Below are 25753 nucleotides of genomic sequence, written 5' to 3'. Positions count from 1 at the left end.
AAAGAAGTATTGCCTTCCCCAAATTATTACAGAAGCACCCCACTTTGACTTTTTTCCATCCTGAGATATAAAAATACATTTAAATTAACCAGTCTCCTTTTTGAATCATATCAAAATATATCAGCACTCCCTTGTGCTGTGTTATTCGACCATTGCTTTGAAATTAGAAGTGTTGGCAAGGGTTGGATATCTGATGACACTGCAATTTTCTCAAGAGGCAGCAATAATGAAACTATCACAGAATGGTTTCCAGATAATAAATGTCAAATCTACTAGCTGGAAGTATGAAAAACAGGGTAAAACCAGTAATATTTCCTTTTCTGTCTCACATAGGTTGTTCCTGCATCACGTGTATCATCTCTGGATGGAAAACAGTTTGCTAGACTGTGTTCACCTCCCAAACTTTGGATAGTGAGACTGATTGTTCACTTGTTCTACAACAGTTGACAGGCAACAGAAATGACATCACAGCCCTGTTTCCCAAAATGATGTGCTTTATTCCTTATATAACCCTATCAGTTTCAGAAGAGATGAGTTATGACACCGGGTGAAAATAATTGATTTTTTAAGGAAAAACAGTATCTTATTCAACTGTATTTCTATGAGTAAAGAACATTCACTGCCACCACAGCCTACAAGCCAAGTTGTTCTCTGAAGGGAGTATGTATAAAAATGTCAAAGCATATGAAAATACTTATGCTTTTTTTTTTTTTTTTTTCTTTTTCTTCTACTGACCAAGGAAATGTGACTAGACCTCTGTTCTCTTTGTCATCTACTACAGCTCAGAGACAGAGGTGTTGTGAAATTGGAAACGCTTAATATTTAAGATAGGAGCAAATAAGTATTCTGTGTGCTCTTTGATCCAGTGGTGTCCTGAGAATGCAGTGCTCTCTCACAGGATGCTGCCATCAGCTAAAGGAAGGGCACACGCATTCAAGCCCTGGCTTGAATCTCCATGTTATGCTTGGCTACGGTTCTGCAATTTTGCTCTTCCATTCCTTTGCATAAATATAATTGCCTCTTTTAAATATACAGAACAATAGTTTTGGCAATTGCCTCAGAACTTGAAGATTTAGGGCACTGTTCAGAATACATGTTGGTTTCTAATATTCAGAATTTTATCAGCATTTTCTATGGTAAAGCCTGAAACAAAAGAACCATTTTGCTTCTTTAATGACCTTAAAATGTACTCCAACAAATTTGCTAATCTCATTTGTAGTCACACATATTATTTTAATGCTTCCCATGATACAGTGTTACTATTATTTCTTTTGTTATTTTGAATTATTTTTATCTATTTATGTTTTTATCTACAATTTGTTCACAGTCCCAGTAATTTGATCAATGTATCCATGTAATCAATATCTCGTTTTTCTCACAGCTTTTCTTAGCTGTAACATACTGTCTGGTTGTTTCCACGTGCCTGGCTAGGTTAAATTCTTAAGAGATGAAAAAAAACTAAAAAACAGGACAAGTTTCTGCTATAGCAGAGAAGTATTTGTATGAAAAGACAATTAAAAGAGGGTAACAGCAGCATTAGGTACCCATATTCCTCCTCGCTCCTCTTTGTAGACTGCCAACTGCAGCCAGGGACTAAGTTGACATAGTATCTCCTTGCTATGTGCTGCGCAAACAGAACATTTAAAGCATTCTCAGACGAAACAAAGAACAGTCCTGTGCAGAGGGTAAATCCCATATTGGAAAGCTTCAAGTAATCTGAAACTTCCTTAGGCCACATCACTGGTTACAGATCCAATATATCTCAACATCCAGGTGTGAGTACAGTGGAACTGTATGGTATGCCTTGAAAATGAAGATACTATGGGTTTGTCATGACACAGGGATGTCTATAGGGGCCAGCAGTGTGCCACACATAGCAGGTAACTCGCATCCTGAAAGCTGCAGGGCTATGTTATGCTGGTACTCCACCATTTCTCCTGCCTCTTCAGCATAGAGAATCAGTTTGGAAAAGCACCACGAAGCATCACACATTGTCCCAAGCATACATACCATGAAAGACAATCCTAAAAAAAACAAAAATCAAAGCAGAATTCATGCTCTTATCAGGCATCAGCCTTTACATAAAGACCTAAGGCTGTGAAGTGCAGTACAAAATTTTTACTCAAGTCTTTATCTATTCTGGGGTTTGGCAATTGTGACTGTGCCTTTCCAAACCAATTTTGTGTATTTGCTGCAGTACTTGAGATCAGTGATACTGTGTCAGAGGAAAAAAGAGATAAAAAAGAAAAACAGACAAATATTGTTCTGATATACAAATGCTTTAAAAAGTAACTGCTTTTTAATGCCCACATTTGTTTCTGATTTCTATTCTGCCACCTGTTTTATTGTCTTATAATTATAAGACTTTTACAGGACCTTTTTTTTTCCTAAAATCTAGAATGCCCTAAAAGCAGGCATCTAACAAAGTATGGCTCCTGTTTCTAAGAATGTGGAAGGTGGCTCCAAACAAGTTATTGCTAATAACTATGACCGTGCCATCTGCCTAGACAAGAGTACTACATTTTTAAGCCCACCTCAGCTGGGAGATGGACATTCAGCTGCAAAATGTGCACGTACATTGTAAGACTGGCTCTTACAAGCAATACTTGTTTTTTCCTGTAACTTTCTCTGATGAATTAAAAAATCAGGAAACATGGAATTCAAATGAAGGTCTGTCCTTTTACAGCCACATTCCCCATTTTCTCGTTTAGAGAATGAATCTGGATTTTGCTGCTACTCTTCAGTCATGATTTTTGCACTATAAGCTGCACAGCAGTTCAGATTCAACAAGAAACTTGGAGGTGTTCAGCATGTAAGTATGCCTAAAACTGAGATTACAGCACTTACTTAGGAGGTGGCACAAATGTCCAATTGTGTAAGCTTTAACTTACATGATTGGGAAAAGTGTTGTTATTAGAATGAGATGATTATTATGGCCAGAGAGGTCTGCAGCCAAGAACTATACCTTTGTACTCTTGGAACTGGAAAACTCCCATTCACTTGAGACATGGATCGACATTTAAATACAGTATGAAACCTGCGATCTAAAACTTTCTAGTCAAGTCTAGTCTATTCTATTCCATTCTTACTCTACAGCACTCCACTCTTCTCTGCTCTTTACAATGTGTTCATCACCATAACATCACAGTGCATTTTTACAAGTGATTAAAATAACGTGATTAGCACCTCTTATTGTCAGATTCAGAGGAGAGAACAATACTATTATTACCATCATCATTATCATTACTATTATTAGGCTTGCTTCTTATTGTTATGCAATTGTAGTAATGAAGACAGAGCTGAATAATTGCACTTAATGCTTGGGGTGGAAGAAACTTTTTGATAGTTCTTAGTTCCAGAAGAAATCCACTCATGTACAGGATAGATTTGCAAACTCCAGCTGTATGGAGATATAAAATGGAGCTCATGCTAAAAAAAAAATTTCAGAACGTTATTTCTGCCATGTGATGGTACAAGAAGGTTTCAGATTCAAGTCTTTGAAGATGACTTTCTCACCTTGCATGCAGTAGATACCTTTGTTCAGTCAACTAAACAAGAATCAACATGACTTACACCTGGATTCCTGAAGCTTGCACACGTGGATAAATTATAACAAAATTCAAAGCTAAAGAGCAAGCTAAGTCTAATAATACGCCAGAATATTTCTTTTCTAATGCATGTGCATTCTAACACAATTGTTTACAAAAGCAGATCTACTTTTGCTATTCTAAAACAGAACTATGTACAACACTATTCTAAATAGTTTCTACATACTAAAAATTCCACACCAAAAAAAAAAAAAAAAAAAAAAAAGTACATCAAGCACACACGCATTACAAAAGCATGAAATGTGTTTTTATAGTCTCATGCTTTCATGTGGTTTTCCAAACCCTGACAAACCTGGCTCAGAATGGTGTTTCTTTTTCGTCAATAGTTTGTCATCAGTTATTGTACCATTCACCTTTTTCTGCTGGTCCTCCCATGTAACTTCTAGCATAAACCAAAAAAAAATCAGAAATATTATATAACTTACATTATAAGACACCTAATATCATTTGGGACAACTTGATCTAAACAAAATACTATCATTAACGCTGAAAAAAATAATTATTTCTTTAATTTAGAGGCCTGAAATGAAGAGGTTTAGTCAACAACTTAAACAAGGAAAAGGACATATTATACATAAGTTAATATCTATGTAATATTTCAAATATTTGTCTCTCTTTCATATGTAACAATTGTGGGGAAAAAAAAGATTTACACAATAACTTCTACTTTAAAAGGCTAGAACAGTATACTTTATAGCTTCTTACAATGTTTATATATTTCTCTGAATTTAAAAAGGCATTATGCAAAAATATTTTAGTACAAAAGACTTCACAAATTCACCAAAAAAAATCAATCAAACAAACAATGTAAAACCAAACCAGCAATCATGCACTTTAAAAAAAAAAAAAAAAAAAAAAAAAAGTATTTTTAACAATAAATTGAGTTTAAAATATTTAAGCCAAAAGTAGGTCAGATTCGCTTTTAAAATCTGGTATTTGACTTAAATTTATTCTGTATTTTAGGCATATTAAGACATGCTTCCTAATTATGATTCCTATAAACCAGCATTTCTGTCCTATCTGCTCACGAAAAGAGTCATGAATATAAGTATGTACACTATCCTCCAGATAGGGACTCCATTTCCCAGGCTTGGAAGACTTTAGACTTTGTGATGATGTCAGATATTTTTGGTCTACAGTTAAATTCTCCACCTTCTGAAAATTAAGCTGGGTGGTTACTATAACACTATAGGCTTTAAACCTTTTTATATCTGATGTCAAAACCAAATCTAGCCCAATCAATTAGATAGATTAAATACCTTAAGCTCCATTTTTGCTTTGGGACGCTGTGAATCTGCTTATTTTGCTGATCCCCCCAAATGCGAAGTTCCTTACAGACATAAAGCATGGGTATAACAGCTTATATGATCACAGAAATAGCCAGTGATGGAGAAGAATATGCTAGACATGGAGTACATTCTCAATCTTGTTAATTCAAAAAAAAAAATAAAATAAAAAATAAAATAAAATTATATTTGCCCATGACATTTCTTTTTCTTCATTATTTGAGCAGGGTGGATATCTGGAATTCAAAATGTAAATATGTAAAAATGTTATCTGCAGTTATCCGGTAGCCATCTTATCTATAGTTGTTCTACAACAGGCTGCTGTCCTATTAAATGTGGCTTTCACTTTTGAAAATGATGGGGTTGTATGCTTCAAGTAATAATACATCAATAATGATTTTAGGACACCACAGATATGAATGTTGAAACATAAACTGATACTTCTGAAGTACTGTGTGCAGCACTAAACTTCAAAAGGAACATTTTGTTTTGAAACTGTGGAAATAAAATCTTATGTTTCTTCCTAACAAAAAATTGATTTTATTATAATTAACAAATAAAAATATAGCTCTTTGAATAAATATTTTGCCATGTGATAGCCTTTAAAAAGCAAAACATTATTATAAAAAACAATACAGGCTACTTTTTAATGCTTATACTAAAAGTGATAGTATTACCATGTAAATTCTTTCAGAAAAAGTTTCAAGGACCATCCTTCTATAGCTTTAGTTATTCTTATAACATTAAATTCAAATGTTTGTTTCATTTTATCAGCAGGTAAGTGCAACTCTTAGACTGAGTATATGGAGACCGGAGGTACTCAAGTTCAGATCAGATGAAAAGCTTCATTGACTTCCGGAACAAAGAGTTTGGCTAGTATTGGTTATTATTTTAACCAATAAATAAAAATAGACATATCCATTATATTTCCTCCAACATTTAACCTTTTATTCACCGTTTTCTAATCCTATTTCTATGTTCCCATGACTATCGAGGTAAGAAATACATTGTTAAAGAAGAGCTTTATGGCATTAGTAAGAGATGTTGATGAATAGGCAAAACGCTAAGTGTCATTGCTGTTTATATCCCTTTTGGTTAAATAAATATGCATTACAGACTCTAAAATCTCTTTTTTTTTTTCCTTTTTTCCTTTTTTTTTTTTTTTTTTTCCTGCAAGGGAAAGGGCCACCTTCCATTCCCTTGTTTTAATCAAAGCTTCTTTGGCCAACTTACAAATATTTGGAAATAAATCTTCCCATTTTCTAATTCATCATTCACTTCTCACCACTCTCACTTCGAAACGAAGTTCACAATGAACTTCAATCTGTCTTCTGTTCTGATAATCAGTTGTGACTCATGAAAGACATAAAATCATTGACCTCATTGATTATATAAAAGATTAGATTACTGAGTACAAAAATTATAGTTATTGAAGCGCTGTTGGGGCTAGAAGGGTTTGACAGGTGCACTGATTCAGATTTCTTCCTATCAGTATGAAAGATAAAATTGTTAAATGTGGTTGTTTCATTAGATGCAGTTGTTGCATCTTCCCCTGGCGCACTGCACCACAGTGAGCTGTGTAGCCAGGCTCTCCCCAGCTCACGTCAGGATGCCACCCGGCCGTGTGCCTTTCACTTCTGAGAATGACTCTCACTTGTGCTGCCTGGGACAGGTTGGTGCACTCCAGTATACCTAGTGTTAAGAACAAACTCAGTATTTATTACATTTTGGTTTAGAATATTCAATGTTAAAAATAAGGAAATAACATAGAACTGTTGCATATCACCAGCTTTTCTGATTTTCTAAATATGTGCTCTCAGCTCCAGCTATGTCGCAGCTGAACTAGAATGATGCTGCAAACTGCAGAGCTACAAGATGATGCAGCAGAATACCAAGATGCTAATGACAGGGTTTTCTTATGCAAATACTACCCCCTCCCTTCTTTTCTCTGCACTACAGACAATAACGTTCCTTGTCTCAGTTACCCATTGCTTGAAACGTTCTCTCAAATTTCTTTTTTTCATTAAATACAATCAGCTATTTTATTCTTTTCAGATCCAAAAATTCTGTGAAGCAATTTTTATCAGTACGTTTCTAGTTTTAGACTTTTAATTAGCTTATCATAAAGTCTTCACTTTTTCACTAGGACATACTTAATTTAGTCATCTTTTCCTGCAAATGAAAAATTCTCAGAACTTCTTTCTATTTTTAATGCTATAAGTTGAACGCTCAGAAAGGCATTATATTCTTAATAATGTATGGTGACAACTACTTAAGAAATGAGTCAAAAGTGGATTTTGCTAGTGCCTATTAAACATGAAGCAGCACACTAAAATGCCATTAGAACTGTGGAATAAATAGTCAGAAGCTAAGAAACTACATTTTGAACCAGATGTTCACGATTTTTAACTCATGCATTAAGAATACAAGGAGAAGAGGAATTAATTAGACTTATTTTAGAAAAGGCTAAATTCACGTTATGCAAGTTTTAATTTACAAAGCAAAGTCCCTAGAAAAATAAAAAGAGTTATAATATAAGAAACTATAAAAAGAGCTATAATAAAAGAAAGTCCACCAAGAGGGAAAAAATCCAGATTTGTCAAACCTCCACTGGAGGAAAGCAAATGGCTTTGAGTCATGGTACATGAATTGTCCCAGATGTATTACATTTTATACGGAATGAATCCAATCCCACCTAACACCACTGGCATCCCATTAATGGCATCAAGACCAGCTCCATGTGACACAAAACCAGCAATGAAGGAACTCTGCTGCTGCTCCTACATCAGAGGAACTTTCAGGTACCTCTGTAAAACAGGGCTGAGGTTCCCCTACCCTGCTGTAACAGGAACTAAACTCTGGTCCAATACCTAAAGGCAAGACTCACAATCTTTTTCTATCAAATTTTGAACAAGACCTTCCGCCTCTCCAGGTAACATCGTATCAGTACTTCACAGCATACCTGAGGACACCACTTCTTAGCCTCTCCTATTTACACTGTAACAGGACATCTAAAGTTTTTCTCCATACAGAAAATATTTTCCATATGGAAGAATATTTTAAATAGTGATTTTTCATGTTAGAGCTCAGGGCCTTCATCTGAGATGCACTGATTTGTGTCCTCCAGAGAGTGAAATGAGTTTGGGTCTTGAATCTTAGAGCACTCTCCTAAATGCTGGTAGAATGTGGACAGTAAATGCAGAGGCAGCACCTCTCCCTTCTGAGTTTTATGAGTCAGATGCATCACACACACATTCAACTTCACATGAAACTAGCTTGCAAACTGAGCCAAATCAGCAAATGAATGCTGGGATATGAATGCAAATGAATGCTGGGATAACAGCATTTTAAAATAAATAAAGTGTTGTTCTTAAACAGCTATTTAAGCATCCCTTATAATGTGGGTTTAACTAATGCAGCACTGCAATAAAAATGCTGACATCTTAATTATTATTGTTTTCATTACTGAACTATACATCTTGGAGAAAAAAGAAGAAGAAAAAAGAAAAAAAAAAAAAAAAAAGAGGGCTTCATTCCCTGGGGCTGCAGTGGGAATATATTAAAATAACTTTAATGGAAGTCATTAGGTAGGTAATAAAAAATATTGCCATGTAACTACATTTTATATTATCATTACTAGCGTAACAAAAATTGTTATAACTGTAGGTTATTCCTTTACTCCAGAAATATTTTCTACAAATTGACTTCAAGGCTACATTAATTATTTGTAGTTGTAAATCAATTAACAGCTCAAGTCATCCAGTAGCAGTCTCATCTCATCATATTCCCTAGCAGAAAACTTCATCAATTCCAATCTAAACTTATTTTTTAACTGTCTTTGTAGTGGGTCCTTCTACATGGGGAATAGCATAATTATCTTCTATTGCTTAGTCAAGAGCAGAATGTTAGATACAGTCGAGCAACATCACAGAGAGAACTTGTTGCAACACTAGAGTACACTGGAGAGCAGAGTCATAGCCTACCTTTAGCTAAAAATCGAAGCATCACTTAGTGCTTTACTAAATATAACAGATCGCCAAACATGAATAAACATCAGAAAAAATTAAAAGAACTATACCAGAAGAATGAAATAGTCAGTTAATGGTACATTAAATATAAATATACCAATATTTAACAAGGTATATTTAATTATCATAAAGACATTATTTTTAAGCCACTATCAAGGCTTTTTTTCCAGATTTGTTTGGAAGAATTTGTGTGTTTCCTATTTTCATATACGTTTTTAAAATACAGCAGTTTTGCTCCCTCTTCTGGTTATATGCCAGAAACACATTAGAAATGAATCCAATACAGCTGGCCTGTTGGCCTATTCAGAACAGGCTTATTTTGAATATCTCCGAAGAGTAGCTCTACTGAAGCACCTGTTTGGATTGCATTGCACGGTTACATTGACAAGACCGCTTTAAGGCAGGAGAAGGGTTGCAGAGAGCTTATGAAGGAGATGGAGATACCACACAATGATACCACTGATGTTTCTGTAAGACCCTGAGACACAGAACATGGGAAACTGGCAATCCAGCATCCTGGATAAGCTCTTCTGCTTTGCTATGTATTTGTTCTGCTCAGGTTCCTCTCCCCAGCATCCACACCTAGCCTGCTAGGACCAAACACTAGGCTAGGTGGATTTCTGATCAGACCTGGTATGGTCTTCATGCTATTATGAAAGGTAAGCAGAAAGAAAAGTCAGAATATCTCCAGAGTCTTATGATTACTTAATTTAAATAAGGCACATTACAGGTAATGACCAACATAAACATGGAACAAAATGCAAGCTTTTGCTCTGCTCCTCTCTTCTGTAGTCTCTATTCAAGTTTGCATTCCCTTGGATGCCAGTGAGCGCTCCGTGCACGCAAGGAAATGTGAACAGACTAAAAATCCGCCCTGCAATGTGCAGGATGGAGTTTAATTTGGTCTATGGTTTTGGTTTTATTTATTCAGGCTATTCTCCACATTTATTCCATGTATGTGGAATATAAAACATGTATATGGAAGTGGAATTCATGAATAGCACTTAACAAATTCTGAAATGTAACAATGGTTCATACAAAATATTTCTTGATATCTGGAAATAAATCATGTTTGCATCTCTATCATAAATGTGTGCCTATATTACATATGGCCAATCATTTTCTTCAGTAATCTTTTTCTAATAGTTTGTTATGACCAACATGTTATTCCACTCTATTGAATATTTAAGCCTCTGGTTTGGGTACTATTTCTTATGCTTTCTGGGCTATTATGATTTTAATGTGCTTCTTGGCAGGGCACAAGTGCACATGAGGATCTGAGAAGTTTAGGTGCCTTCTTGTGATAATGGGGAGCCTGAGAAAAAAACCTGAGTTAGCTTTGGAGTTCTTCATCAAAAAGCTGGAAAAGCTGGAAGAAGCCTCAGCCTCCTCTGCCATTACTCAGGAGCTTTTTCAAGTTGAGGTTCTTGCATGGTCCTGGGTCCTGTCCTGCTTTCCTTGCACTGGGGGCTATGGGACATGGTGAGGGGATGACCCGCCTTGTGTCACCCCTGCTGCCCCACTCCTGGCTCTGGCTGAACTGCCTGCATCTTATGGGTGCTTTACTTCTGTTTTGTGTTCTTGTGGGGATTTTATTCCACCCCTTTTCTCAAAGCAAGGATTGCAGTTATGTGCTTTCCTGCAACTAGAGCAGCCTCAATAGCTCACTACCTTACTTAAACCTTACTTTGCTTGAACTAGAATTTAATTAAAATCTAGTATTGCTCTCCCTAAGTTCTCATAACACACATAAATTTGGTAGGTATACACACGACACACATTAAACATAATCAGTATCATTCTTCATGCAAAATTCAGAAGCTGCCATGTCTCTTAGCAAAGCCTGGATTCCATGGGCAGGGAAATAGAGAGCACACGAGAGACTCATGGCTGTCATGTTTAGTAGTTCAGGCAAGGTGTAAGCCCCATTTCCAGGAATCCCACATGGTTTTAGATGGAAGAAGATGCTCAGGTCTGCCAGCAGGATGAGAGTCCCTTTGGCATGAGAGCAACATGCTTAGTTTTCAAAAAACACATGTATACAATAGTTCTGCAGGTTAATCTGGGACCGCTGCTTTGACTGGGGCTCCGTTATTCTGCCTGGTTTGCACTTTAGTCACCTAAATTCTTTAAATTGTGCCCAAACCATACAGAAATTCTGGAATTCTATTTCGTGAAATCTCAGTTCTAGCTCTTGGGCATCTGGACTGCTCACAGCGTGGTGGGGCTCCCGTGCACTTGGAAACAGGAGCGCATGGAAAGGGCACAACTGGTGACTTGGGTCATGTTTTGGTATACACTCAAACATACCAGTAGGCTCCAGACACTTCCCTGGGAGATAAAAACTGAGAAGCATCCCTGATTCCCATAATATAGACAAAGCTGTTGTGTAATTATAAAAAATACTCTGAAGAATGAGGGAACTGATAATCCAAAAGGCTTCAAATTCTGCTCCAGTAACTACAGAATCTTTTATGCACCTGAAATTAAGGCAGCAAAAATTAAGCAGAAATACCAGGAGCTTTCTCTCGCAAACACAAATGATCAAAAGGTGTTGTACAAAACACACGAAAAAAAATAATACAAAAGACCCGAAGGAGAATTGTAAGAGACAGTGGTTTTTTGTAATAAATATCTGAAAGAAAATATTAGGCACAGATCACTCCTTTGGACTGAAAGAGCTCTGGAAATGAATGTTCTAAAACACAAAATGTATTAAAGGATCTAGTGCAAGGTACCTCTTTCAGGCTCTCTCTATAAAAACTGTTTTGTTGAAGGAGTAGAAGATAAACCAAGAACAAAACCAGCTTTAGTCTTACTTAGTATCTCATTACTTGTGTATCAACCCAGTCAAGTCAGTGGCAAAAGCCTCCAACTTTATCAGAGTTAGAATTTGGATCTTAAAACTATAAACTCACATCTGTTAATAACAATGAAGTATGTTTATGGCAGCTGACTTCCAGCCCTTGAATTCACTAAGAACTACTTCAGCACAGCCTCCAGAGTTAGAGAGGTGACTCCCTGCATTGCTCTACAGACTGCACCCGTTCTGCAAAGGCACCTCATACAGTCTGCAGTGTGTGAGAGGAAGAGTGAAAGAAGCAGCGTATTGAAAATGGTGTTTCCCACAACAGAGTGAACCATCGCAGGCAAACTGAATCCTGGTTCTCCCTGGTACCTATATGCTCCCTGATACATTATTCTAGCAAAGAGAAAGCTAGCAATAGCACAAAATAATCTAACTGGGGCTGTCCTTTGCATGGCCTCCTGATAGAGATGGAATTGTACGAATTAATATCCAGATTTTAATAAAACCAAGGCACTGTCTAGACGGTGTTTCATTCAGTGGTAGAAGATATTGATGAGATAAAAGTTTAAATGTAATATAGCTTTAGAAATACCTGGATAAATCGTAATGCATTCCTTCAAAATTGTCACAGCAATTTAGCAGCATGAACTCAAAACTGCCAAGTAAGCTGTGGTTGTTCATTGCAACTTTCATGTTCTACTTTTAGGTAATAAGTCTGTATCTCCATGTCAACATTTCAGTGCTTTGTATTAAGCTTATTTCTACAGCATTTAGAATAGAATATCAAACATAATAAGAACTAAACAATAGAGATGATTGCTAATAGTATGAGACCTTCTCTACCAGGAACTAAAATGCTCCAGCTTTCCTCTGATTAGCAAAAATGTGCCAAACTTGTAAAATATATATCCAAGAGAGGTAACAGCATATAGCCCTGGTAATACGTGGAAGACAATGCAGACAATTTCATAGATGTCTGTGAAATGCACTTGGTCTCTTAGGGCAAGGCAGACTGGGAATACCTAAATGAGCAAAAGTACCAAATCTACCCCACCTGCTCCAAATAGATAGCACAATCACATGGCTGTGTGGTGTAAACTACATACTCAATAACCATAAAAAGAGTCCTTCTGGAACTTTTGTTTCTAAGAAAGATTTTAAAACCACAGTTGAAAATACTTATTCTAAGAGCAAGAAGAACAGCACATTAAAACTGGACATACACAAAGTTACTAATTTTGAACTAGCAGAACTACAGAACACACACACATGCAGCAAAAACTAGGTAAATGAAAACACCCACAATACCATCAACAATACCATCACAACTTGCCTTTTCTCCCATTAACAGGTGGATTTTGATGTTTTTCCTCAAAATCTTTATAACATTAAAAACAGACAATGATGATTAACAATAGGAACAGATACGATGATGAACAATGTAACTAATATTTTGCAATACACACCAATATTTTGCAAACTACGTTAGCAAAATTCCATGCATTATGCTTGAATTAACACAAAACACCCGGAGTGAACAGTACACACACGAGTGAAAAACACACACTTAGGGACAGGATCACAACAAAAGCAAGAAAAATGCACACTGCACAATAATGTAAAAAAGGGAAGGCTGAGATCTTAAAGGCCACTTTTGATGCTTTACTTTAAACTACGATTAAAAAAAGTCCTGCTTTCTAGCTGCCAACTCTTCAAATTCTAGTACCCAGATTTCTGAACCAGTAATGAGTCCTATCACTGTAATTATTTCTGACTTTAATAAGAAAACAGAGATCTATATTTTCTTCTATTAAATACCAAATGGAAGCAGAATCCAGGTCACAGAACTCCAAATCAACTGTGATTCAGGCAGTTATATTCCAAAGTAGGGACAGGATTTTAGGCATTGGTAACTTTTCCTACCAGCTAGTGCTAAATGAGTTTTTTGCTCAACTTATTTCTTTGGGCATGCTGGAGCACCTAATTCTCTCCACGTAACTGCAGTAATAACTGCACCACATTATCCTTCTCTGGGCTGTGCTCCTCGGTTTTGAGGCTGGTACCACAGTTTTTGTTTGTTTGTTTGTTTGTTTGTTTTTAAACCACAATTTTAGACAGCTAAATTTAGCATTGATCTAGCCCCAAATACTTAAAACCAGAAAAGCTACTCTGCTGCTCTTCCACATCCATCACAATTGGTATAATGTCACAGAAAGTTATCAAAAGGGGTAACTGATTATTTCTGAGAAAATATTTAACTTGAAGAGCAAACCAGACATGACCTATTAACAGTGCATGTAAATGCACATTTAAGTTTTTATGATTCTTCCTTTGAGAAAAAAAGTAAGAGCAGAAAAAAATGATAGATGAAAAAATCTTTAGATCTCTGCAGGGCTGTGTGTTTTCTGAAATTGAATGTAAAGTTGTACATTTCAATCACATGGTATTTGAGTTCAAAAAATATTTGCATCTATTTGATTTGATCATCAGCTCTTATCATACTAACTTCCTTTGTCTACTGATTGAAGTGTCTTCCAAGCTTGATGAGAGACATTATGCAAAATATTCTAAGTACTTCAATGTAATGCTATTTGTTCAGCATCATCAGTCCACCTACACAAACTAAAGAAGTGTCACAGTACCATAATATTTACTTCCTTGCCTGCCAAAAGTATAAATGAAAAGTAGAGGGTAACACGTCTAAGGGGTGTACACCCAGCTCTGGCTAAGACTGTAACCTTATCATAATGACAGAGCAGAGTACTTTCAAAGGGAGGAAGAAAAAAAGTTAACTGCTTTTTGCAAGTTGAACTATCTTATGTATTTACAAACTGGTAAATAAACTATGCTATATTGAATTTGTTTGTCTTGTCTGGATTTTTAATTGAATGTATTTACAAGCTGACTGGCAAAGCTTCCCTACATGCTCATGGGAAATATTACTAAAGGAGATAGGCACGTGTGGTCAGACAGACCTGCCTCGACCTCCGATTCCTGCACTCCAATACGCTTGTTTTCTTCATCTCCTGCTGCATTTGTATAAGCAAGGTATGACAGGGGGGAAAAAGCAAGACAAAAACATGCATGCTTTGTTACAAGCTTGTCAAATAAAAGATAAACATCAAACAAAAGACATCCACAATAACATACAAACCCTCAATCTGTGACATACGTTATTTTCTGTGAGTTAAAGATTAAATACATCCTTTTTCATTAATATTTCTGGTTTACGCCAATGAGTTTCTTCTGCAAGTAATAATGGTCATATGCCATCCTTAATAACCAAATTTCTTAATAATTTAAACATCCGAAAGTAGACAATAAATACCAAAGCAGAGAAAGCAGACATATATTTATATGTAACTGGTTCACAAGCATCTACTGCTTGGCTTTGGTTTAGCTTTTCTCACAATAGAAGACAGGCCTACATTCTCAAAGAGCATATTTAAAGCTATGTATAAATCCTAAGCAAGTGGGCATACTCAGTACCTTAATATGTGCTGAAGAAACAATGCAAATGTTTCTCCAGCTTGGAAAAAAAAAATAATCCTTAATTTGCCAGGTAATGGGCTTTTCACCTGGAGTTCAGAGTGGTTAGAATTCAGAAAGACAGGTGCTTCTCCATCAGTACAACAGTGAAGGTACATATATATGATTAAAGATATAAACAACACAAACACACTTCTTTTATCTCATTCATTATGAACGAAAACTTTCTTTGGTGACAAAACTCATCTAATACCAGGGTAACAACCATAATGACACAGAAAAGTGTTGAGGTGAGTAACTGGTGTACCATAAGGCTGCCTTCATTTAAATGTCAGCATTGTTTTGATGTGATGCATTATAGTATAGTTTTTCAAGATTCAGATTATGATTACTTATTGATTTTTTGTACTCTTTTTCCAGATTTTTTTTTACAGTTCTCTCATTACTTGTGTAGGTTTATGTGCAACTACACAGTTCATTGAATTATTTGACTTTAGGTTTAGCAAGCAGTTTTAAAATTATGATTGCATGCTAGTTCTAACTGGTTATTGCTAATAAGGAGGAAGATTTAGGTAATAATCAATGCCAATGCAATGGAAACTAATGTCTACATAGCTTTCTGTTTTGTTAATTCTATGATAAAATTGTGATATTTAAATTCCAACCAAAATTTTATCTGTTGCATACTGTAAAATATTCAGCAGGAACGCCATGTCTACAATCAACCTTTTCTAATTGAGAAAAAGATCACGTATAAAAGGCGTGTCAAAGACTTTTAACAAAATTGGTTCCAGGAGAACTGAACTAAAATGGTTTTGGCATGTTGGTACCCTAACACATAAATAAACCATGGCTGTCATGACTGTTTGCTCATTTTTCTTTATGCCAGTATTAGAATCAGACCTAGAAGTTAAGACCTTCAAACGGCATGAAGAGACGGGTTTTTAATTCCTCCTTTTGCCAATACATGAGAATACTATGAACCATTACTTCCTTTGAAAGGTAGGAACCTTTCAAGTAAGCCCTGTGTTATGGGTAACATTTCCTCAAGTTTTTCAATGAAACTGTACTAGTGCAAATAAAATACTTGAAAAGTCCTCAGAATAATTAGGGGCTGAACTCTACTGCCTCTCAGGAGATGGAACTAAGCATCCGCTAGTAAAACTCAATGGTCCAAAGGTTTATTTTTGCAAATTCACAGCAGAAATTAAAAAATGAGATACTCCTGCATTATCCCAATGCAGCCATTTCTCTTTGCTGTCAAACACACATAATGCGAGAGTTACCCTGTGCAAGAATGAAGGTGTCTAACACCACACAGTCAGTACCACAGAAATACATGCACAAAAGATTGGTGCAAATATATATATCTGTGGTTCTTGAATTCTGCTGATTGACTACAAGGTCCCAGCCAAGCTTAAGTTAGTCCAAGCTCCTATCCAATATGATGCACATGTGATCAATCATGTTCTACAACGCAAACTACCAGTATGCCATATATTTTTAAAAACCTGTGAAAGTGCAGCTGACAGAATATGATAGAAGTGTGATAAGTGTAGACAGAGGTTCTCTGCAACTTCATTATCATAGTCTTTCTCTACATCCCATCAAGCTATGTTAGGGTGCTGAAAATTACAGAATAAAATTCCTTCTCATGTGGCAAAATTATGTCAATTTAACGGGAAATTATGCCCCGAATGAGACAAAACAGTAAACAGTAGTTGTGTTTTCTGAACCACCAGAGTATCTCAGTAACTCACATTCCATTCTGCCTGATTTGTGACAATGCAGTTGATAGTATAGCTATTTTCATTTAAAGCCTTGAAATTGTATCTGAGTGAGAGGAAAAAAAATGGAGTTATGGCTGACAGCTATCCCTGATTAAAGCTAATCAACTACCCCTGTTAATTCCATTTGTAGATAATTTTATTCTGGAATAAGACCACCCATACCTGAAATTAAGAGAGGACAGTTAATCAGTATTAATGTCAGCTTTAATGGTCTCTGAAATAACTTTCTCATAACACCAGATTATTATGAGATCATGTAATTAAAGTCTGTACCACAGAGCATAAATAGAAGGGCAAATTCTGGCTGAGCTCTGCTATCTGCTGAATTTCTCAGCACTTCATTTTTAGACTTTAAGGATTTATTACAGTTGTTTGGCCTGACAATCTTCTAGGTTTTTGGTTGGATGAATGGTGTGTTCTTGTGGTTGGTATATTTTTTGGTTTTGGTAGGGATGAAGAAGGTAAGAGCTATATTTATTCTTATGAAGTAGAAGGAAAAATCTCTGTTAAGAAAAAATACTCCCTCTTTGGTTAGTAATTAAAAGTAAATCAAAAGGGTTAATATTGAATATTTTCAATACCATTTTATAGTGTTCTATTTTAATTAGCAGCAAGCAGTCCTTGAGTTCACCCTTCTACCAAGATGAGGAAGAAGAAAGGAATATAATATAGAAGTAAATAAGGGGAAAAAGATCTTGCTAATTCTTAAAGAGTTATAAATATGCCAGTATTCATTTATGGTCTATAGTATGAATAACACAGAACCTTTAAGAAGCATATAATGATTTAAATGCTAAAACGAGGTTCTATTTAATACTCTTGTTTTTCTACAAATGTTGATTATAAACCAGACATATGTAGCTCTAGCATAACTTAAAAATATGCATAAGTTCAGCTAACAAGAGTCCTCTGGCACCTTGTTAGTGGAAATCTGGTAAAACCTGAAGTGGTACCAGACCAGAACAATTTTCCATTCGTCTAACATGAAAATATACTACATGAAGAAGTTAGAAGCAAAAATAAAATTGCCTAGATGCTCATGGAATGTTCTAGCTGGTTATGATAATAATGTACATTTCAGAGATATCCAGTCTCTCTTTGAACAGGTAAATCTGATACTTGAAGCAATGCAGCTGCAGGAAGCTAAGGAATTAGTCAAAATTTCACGACCATTAAAGATTGCAGATGCAACATAGCTAGTCATATCTGGATGTTCTCCTGCTGAGTATGTGGGGGACTGAGAAGAAGGCAGATAAGTTAGGAATGGTTGTTCATAGCTACTCAGATTTCATAAAAAAACAAACTTCTGTGGCTGTTCTGGAGTTTAGAAATAAGTGGAACAAGAATCTACAACCACATAACACAGTTCACTGAACTAAATCTCAGGCCAATTTCTTTTAATGCTGATCCTAATCAGTAAAGCAGTTACCCACAGTTTTATTTCCTGTAGATTCCTTCCCTTCCAGTTCTAATCACATAAATGTAAGCAAGGCATATTCCACCTTATACTGAGTGCTACACGAGAACAAAATTGCAAAAGGCTTCCTTCTTCCTACCTGAGTACGAGCACTTGCACTACATTTTAAGAAATGTTATGCAATTGCCACCTTGTAACAGATTATTCAAATTTATACAAATTAAATGTGGATATTGTAGGAGTTAGGGAGGTTTTTCTTCTGCAAAAGTCAAATGCCTTCTAACTCCTGTTTATCTATAACATATATTTAATTCCTTTCATCAGTATAATTTTAACTTAATCTAGTCCTTGATTTCAAATTACAGAAAAGTTAGCCTTCACAGCGAGTTACCATGCAATATAAAATTTCCTCTCTCTTAAGTCAACTATATGCTTCAATGGGAACAGAAAGGACTACTCTGAGACAATGGCATTTTCCAGTACAGTCATACAACCTTCCCTTATTGAGGCAACTCTTTTGATTATCTGCAGGTCTTACAGTACTTCATAAAAATCTACTGAAGTGTCTACAAAGTTTTAAGGTTTACTTGCTGATTTATTTGCTAAATAATACCATAGGTCTACCCCTTCAACTCTAGTCAGTGTTTTTGATTCTACTAAATTTCAGTTTTCATTACTGGCACTTCAATTGCTGAGAATAACTTTTTATTAAAATGCAATTCTCCAGAGTCAAAAATTACTATTAATCGTAATTATATTCTGCATTTGCCATAAGTTAGGTAAGCTGCTGTTCTTGTAGAGGGTTATTCCTTCTAAAGAAATTGGTTACTTCCCTTCAAGAAAATCCTAAAGAAGAATAGAAGAAGCCTCAAAATAGAATTAGATTGTAATTAGAATATGAGCTCTTAATTCATGATAGAAAATTACATAGAATAGTGTGTGATAGCTGAATAACTATGGATTGTATTTTCAACTACAGCATTTCCCACCTTTATACACGCAAAATTCAATATGGAATGTGTCTAGGTACTGTGGCTCTGATGACACTTTGATTAAAAACTCCAGTATCTGTGGATTTCACAATTTTCCAAAGCCCAGATTTTCCAAAAGGACCACTTTAGACAGAATTACGGGAAAATATTACTTAGTCTTCAAGTAAAAACAGAGTTTCAGCAGTACTTACCAGAGCAAACAATTCTAGCAATCCTATAAAAAAAATGTTATTTCATTGTATTTACTATTTTTCTCACTATGGAACCTATGATTTAAGTAAGACTGCTACCCTCTCCAATCAAACACAGTAAAAATATGCAACACTTCATAATTGCTGTCCCAGAGAGCTCACAGTCTATATAGATATGCTTAGCAAAGTGTAAGGAAAAGTGGTAAATCATTAAAGTGTATACAGCAATGACAGCAAACATCAGGTGATTAGATGTGATTGTTTTCTCACACACCTGGACTGTATTTTCATATAAGCATTTCACAGCACATAAGACGGAGAAATGAATATACTAAGGTGATGATCTGAGAAAACAGAGTTTTCTTGTCATGAAGTTTTGCTTCCAAAATGGAAATAAGCACCATAAACATTTAAAATACTAAATTAAAAAGTTTGATGAAACAAATACAGTTATACTACATATAGACCCTCAGTGGTATAACAAAGGACTGCAATTGATATCTTACGACTTTTACGACAAATTAAATGGCTTCAATTGTACAAAATATAAAGGGATTTAATTTTATGTAAAAGTATTATCGCTTTTTTGAAAGACTACCTTGATTCAATAAATTTTTGCTCCTATATTCCTCAAAAAAATACCGAGTAATTCAGCTACTGTTTAAAACCACATTTGCAATAAAAACCATATTTCTGACACAATGCATGGTTAACATCAAATATGTCAAATAGCCTCAAATGCTTAAATTTCCTGAAGTACCTGAAGTGCTAATCCTGAATAGACAGATACATATGTAGGTTAACTGGCTTCAATAGAACTTGAAATACTCTTATTTGCTGCATTGTAAATCCTTGGTATTTAAAAATAGGTATATATCTAGGTACTTTTTAATGATGATTGTATTTAGGTAGTATTATTTATTATCTTTGTTTTCATGGAGAATCCTGTAAAATTGATGAGCCACGGGTCTGAATATAAAAAAGACTAAATTATCACAACTTTTCTGGCTATGTCTATGCAATCAAGTAACATCAATTGCAGTTGGGTTTATTTTTCCCTATATAACCTCTTAAAGAGGCTTTCAGGTGAAAAACAAACCCTCCTTTATGTACAGACCTTCAAAAGGTTCTATCTCCTTGTCTCCATTGTCTAGGGAAAGTAATAAAAAAAAAAAAAGAAACAACAAAAAAAGGAACCAAAGCACAGGGGTTAAAAACAATGTAAGTTTTATAAAAGATACAATATACATGTTTAGAAGGTTGTTGTTTTTTTTTTTTTTAAAAAAAAAGAGTGTATTTGAATGTATGTCCATTTAGACTGATTTTACACAGCACATCTAGTTATCAGATGTCGAAGGGTGAAAATGCATTTGCTATCAAAAACATGTCTATAGTCCTCTGTTTCTAAACATTTTGGAAGATGTCTCCATTGACCAGTGCTTTTATGAGACATTAAAGATCAGCACAATTACAGCATCAATAAAACATGAATCATGAAATATCTTGCTGGCCTTCCCTATTTTAAAGATTATTACCTCTTTTCTTGCTCTTCCTGTTTCAATGTGAAGAGGTTTTACATTAGTACTCTGTAACATACTCCATGTGAGTCCACAAGTGATCAACTATGTTCCTAATTCCCCAAAGAGCAAGAGTTTTCTCACTAAACAACATATATAAGATCATTTCCTGTGCCTGTTGAAGTCAGTAACAAAGCATCTCTTGAGTTCAAAAGGAACTCATGCTAATAGTTAGTCCATCTTGGTTCATATTGAGGACGACTACTGTAATGCTGATGATTCATTTCAGTCAAGAATATTGTAGACGTTAAAATATAATAAAAGGAAATACAGTACAAAATACAATACTACTATCAAACCCGAGTTCTGTACACAGAAACTCAAGAGCTTTAAAATTAATGATCAAAGAAAAATAAGTAACATACTTGACCTCCATGAGCAATTTTGCAATGTCATTAAGGAGAAAACCATACACTTACTTCTCTCCAATGTCCCTTTTGGTGGGAGCTGCGGTAACTGCCTGCCCCTTCGCCCTACTACTGGAGTACTTGATGGACTTGTCTGAACAGACCCAGTTCGAGGATGTGACCTATGAGACACATATCAAAACAAACCATAGCAATTAAATGACAAATTCATCCTTAAATATGTTCAAGAACTGATAAAAGTACTAATTAGCATTGGGATCACTTGGGACCCTTGCAGTCCCACAGTGAAACTATTAAGTCTTTTCATTAAAAAAAATGAAATAAAATGAAAAGAGAGATCTCTCTGAAAAGAAAAAAAGACAAAACTAAACCAAACTAAGGCTAAACACCCATAAGCTGCTTGTTTGCACAGTCAAGCCAGAAAATGTATTGTATGTACATTTATGTGCACATGGAAATAATACCCACATGCACATACAATTATCCACAGACCAAATTCAATAATCTTTCCTCAGTTTGTATTTGGTTAAATTCCCACTGAGTGGCAAAGAGATTACAGGAATTTGAATAAACAAAATAAGTAATAAACTGAGCAAAGACACTGGGATTTGACTCTAATCTCACTGGGGATTTGATGTTACTATCTCTCACTTTCAGAAAGCAAAAGAATGTATTCTGCAGCTCTAAAATAAGGAGAGGCTTACTGAATATCTATCTCCTAGACCAAAATGTACTCATCTTTTTATTGAATTATGTTTACCCTCACAGTAATGTATAGACATCTGCAAAGTGTCAGTTAGTAAAGGTAAAGTACTCAAACAGGAACAATACAGACTATGGCACAGTAAAATGTAGTCAAAAAAAAATGGTGGTTAAAATGGTAGTTAAAACACAAAGTCAGTACAGTTCATTTGAAGAAACATTTTTGTAAAAAAAAAAGTTTCATTTGATGTTATGATGGTTGTTCCATAAGCGATGTCTGATGAACACAAATAATTTCTCATTCTGTAAGAGAAGAATATGATAATTATGAGGTGTTTCATGTAGGAAACTATCCAGGATTCCTGATCAATGAGAAATCACAAACAAATGTAGTTAAATACTGTTAGTAAACAATTTACAATGGCAGCCACACCATTATATCCGGAATAGAATATAAATAGTGTGTTGGCACTGACGGGGTTAGTATCTATAGCTACTAGTGATCAGCTAAGGATGAGAGGCAATACCAATTAGCTACTGGGAAAATAAAATGGTGAGCTGGTGGGGCAGAAGGGGATTAGTCTGATTGATTTGTCTGTTTCACCTCGGTAAGGCAGGTGAAGGAGGGGCAGATCTTCCAGTCATTAATGAAGGCATCGACCTGATGAGGTTTGAGTCAGGACGCTCTGTGGATCGGGAGCGGGAGTTGGTCCGCTCTAGCATAGGACGTTGCTCTGTTGATCTGGATCTTTGATATGGCTGTCTATCTGCTGCTTCACAATTCCTGTAATGTTAGTCAAAAAGCAGCTCAGTTGACTTTTCTATTAATTATAAAATATGCTGCATGATACTGGTTTGGAGAAAATAATTTTGTTATCTACATTTTCTTTGGCAAATTTTCTGAGTTCGCTTCTTGATAACATACAGTTTTTTTAAACATGTATGCATTGGCTTACTCAAATTCTTGATAAATGGGCTGAAATGTTTCCAATGTCTCAGCAATGACTATCTATGCAATAGTCTGTTTCCTGACAATTTCTGGGTAAAAATATTGTTTTTCTGTTTAATAATACATCAGCCTTGGATGCTAAGGAGTTGTTTAATTGTGCATTTTAACTGAGCATTTTTACTCATATGAATAGATTTTTACAGACTCCATTACCTTCAGAGGTAGCACTCTTTAACAATTGTTTGTAGGAAAGTCCACAGCAAATTTGGTCACATTCCAGACGTTATAATTAATATGTAGCACTGTTAACTGCATTACTAGACTCAGGACATTTATTAAAATATTGGCTAGGCCATAGTGATGGATTTATATGCAGTACTTGGAACACAGTCGGATGAGGATCTACAATACCATTGGAACTTGCAGAGGTTCGTTCCTCCAACTACAGAAATTTTGGGTTATAATCAAAAATAAATTAAAGAAAAAAAAATGTTTCCCTCAGCCTAAAGAATACTGTCAAAACAGCAATGAAAAAAATCAGCAACAGATGCAACAGGAAGAAAGTAGACTGAACAAAAAAAGTAATTTCTGGATCAACTGGTCTGCTCTTCTACTATCACAGGCAATTAACCATGTCATTACTTCCAGAAATTAATCAAGCCTAACCTTTCTTCACAATGTAATTTTTCTATTTGCAAGGAATAATAATGGCTAGCAATATGCTAAAATATGTAAAATCAAGGTAATTTTAAAAGTAAGATCTATATCCTGTTGAAGCTGGTTATTAAATTCATACTCCTTCCAGTTCTACAAGCTTAACTGAACAGCAACAGAGTACACATGGTGAACCTACACCTGTTAGGTCTTTTTCTTCAGCTCAGTCATCCATTTTACAATGAAATCTGTTAATACAAAGAGTGACTGGATGGTGATTACGTGTAACAAGAAGCCAAACTTTAGTTAGTATAAAAAATAAGAGAGACACACCACAGCCTCGTTACATATGAAGAGTCTTATGTCATTAACACTATTTTATTTTTAAGACTATATTGAGGCAGAATATAGGTTTTTCTAGGGTGGCAAACTTTGCTGAATGGGTCAATATTCATTAAACCAAATGCATCCTTGTGTCTTCCATGAGGTAATAACTGGATTCCTTGAGAGCAACGAGGAATGGCCACAGACAGGTTCAGAATAATACCATTCACCAAGAACCTACATCTAGAAGCTCCTAACAAGCACACACACCACACTGAGAAACATAATGGCAACTGTTAGCTCAGGCACTAAAAGATCAGAGGAAAAGTATAATGAGCCTGGCACAAAACCACAAAAAATTACCTCACTTCTTCTTCTATCAGTTCTGATTCTGAATGGGACGCTTCATCAGCAAAAACATCCACTGTCTCGCTTCTTTTACATTGTGGGCAAACAAAGAAACACAACCTTAGCTTTGATACGAACGTTACTTAGTTTAAGGTAACTGTTTAAGACAGTTTTTAGTGCTACAGAAGGTGAGAAAGGTGTCACCCATCTGCATGGTGGTTAAAAAAAATAACTTTTTGACTATGGGAATAACTTCTAAGAAAAACGATTCCTGAATTCAGCATAATAAGACAATATGACCAAGGTCCAGACAGCCCACCCCTATTTGTGTGCCCACACGTTAGAAAATCAGTGAGCTGACCCAGACTTTTTTTCTCCTTTTGGTCTCCCACCAAAAGTAGGTTTCTTTCCATTTTCTATTTCTCTCCCTGCAGGCAGGACACACAGAGGAACAGGTGAGTAGCAACCATGACTCATGTAAACATTTCATGAGAAATTAAGCCTCTTTCAATTCTTACTCCTAAGGCTTCATTCTCTTTATCTGTTAATAAGAAATAGTTTTTATGATGCTAGGATTCTGACCAATTGCCTCTTTTAGAAGGCAGGAAGAAATTTTTACCATTAGGGCCTTTACTAATGACTTAGCGGGGTTGTTTGTATTCTGGAGAGCATCATGGGGCCACTATATCTAAACTCTGTCCTCACAAGCAAAGGCCTCAGAAATTTCATATTCAATAGTTAATATAAGTAGTACATTTGCTGCAATCTGCAGCTGGCATCTACTTCAGGTAGAAAAACAACTGGGAGTTCCCAGAAGGGAAAGAGAACACAGATTTTGACAGCGAACCTTTTCCTTTTAGATCAAGCTTTGGCACCAATGTTGCTTTCGTAAATCAAATGATTTGAAGAATAAGGTTAATCTTGAGGTTCAGCTGAGGTGTTACCTTCACATTAGAGGTTTACAAGCTGCAGACCTCTCCACACCCACAGTAGCAAATGGAGAGCTATGTAAGCGTGACAGCCTTCCACTTCAGAACATCACTGTGTGGTTTTCAACCAAACACATACAGAGAACAATTCGACACATTATGGTCTAGAATGAAACAGGTATATTCTTTGTCCTAACATTATTTTTGTTTTTAATCCTTTTCACAGTAGAAATGTGCTTTAAGATCCAGGTCTTCAGAAAAGAACTCTCCCTTTACATAAAAAATACCACTC

At 35.5% G+C, this 25753-nt stretch overlaps 1 protein-coding gene across 23 annotated transcripts in view; it reads right to left on the bottom strand.

The window, feature by feature from the left end:
• The window catches only part of RIMS2 (regulating synaptic membrane exocytosis 2), a 457720-nt gene that overhangs the window by 112471 nt on the left and 319496 nt on the right, over positions 1–25753 (bottom strand). For 12 of the 23 annotated variants that reach the window (XM_035316491.1, XM_035316483.1, XM_035316490.1 and 9 more), the window contains 2 exons: positions 22862–23041; positions 21607–21716 (listed from right to left, as the gene is read on the bottom strand). The exons of 1 other annotated variant lie outside the window; for it this stretch is intronic. In XM_035316491.1, the coding sequence (XP_035172382.1) occupies positions 21607–21716; positions 22862–23041 (290 nt within the window). Of the gene's footprint in view, positions 1–3900; positions 3991–20727; positions 20761–21606; positions 21717–22861; positions 23042–25753 lie in introns of all 23 variants that reach the window. 10 more of the 23 variants (XM_035316484.1, XM_035316488.1, XM_035316498.1 and 7 more) reach the window with 5 other exon arrangements.

Source organism: Oxyura jamaicensis, chromosome 2 (genome assembly GCF_011077185.1).
Source record: "Oxyura jamaicensis isolate SHBP4307 breed ruddy duck chromosome 2, BPBGC_Ojam_1.0, whole genome shotgun sequence".
Lineage (NCBI taxonomy): Eukaryota > Metazoa > Chordata > Aves > Anseriformes > Anatidae > Oxyura > Oxyura jamaicensis.
The sequence above is the reverse complement of the archived record's forward strand: the minus strand, read 5'-3'. Positions and strand labels throughout refer to the sequence as shown.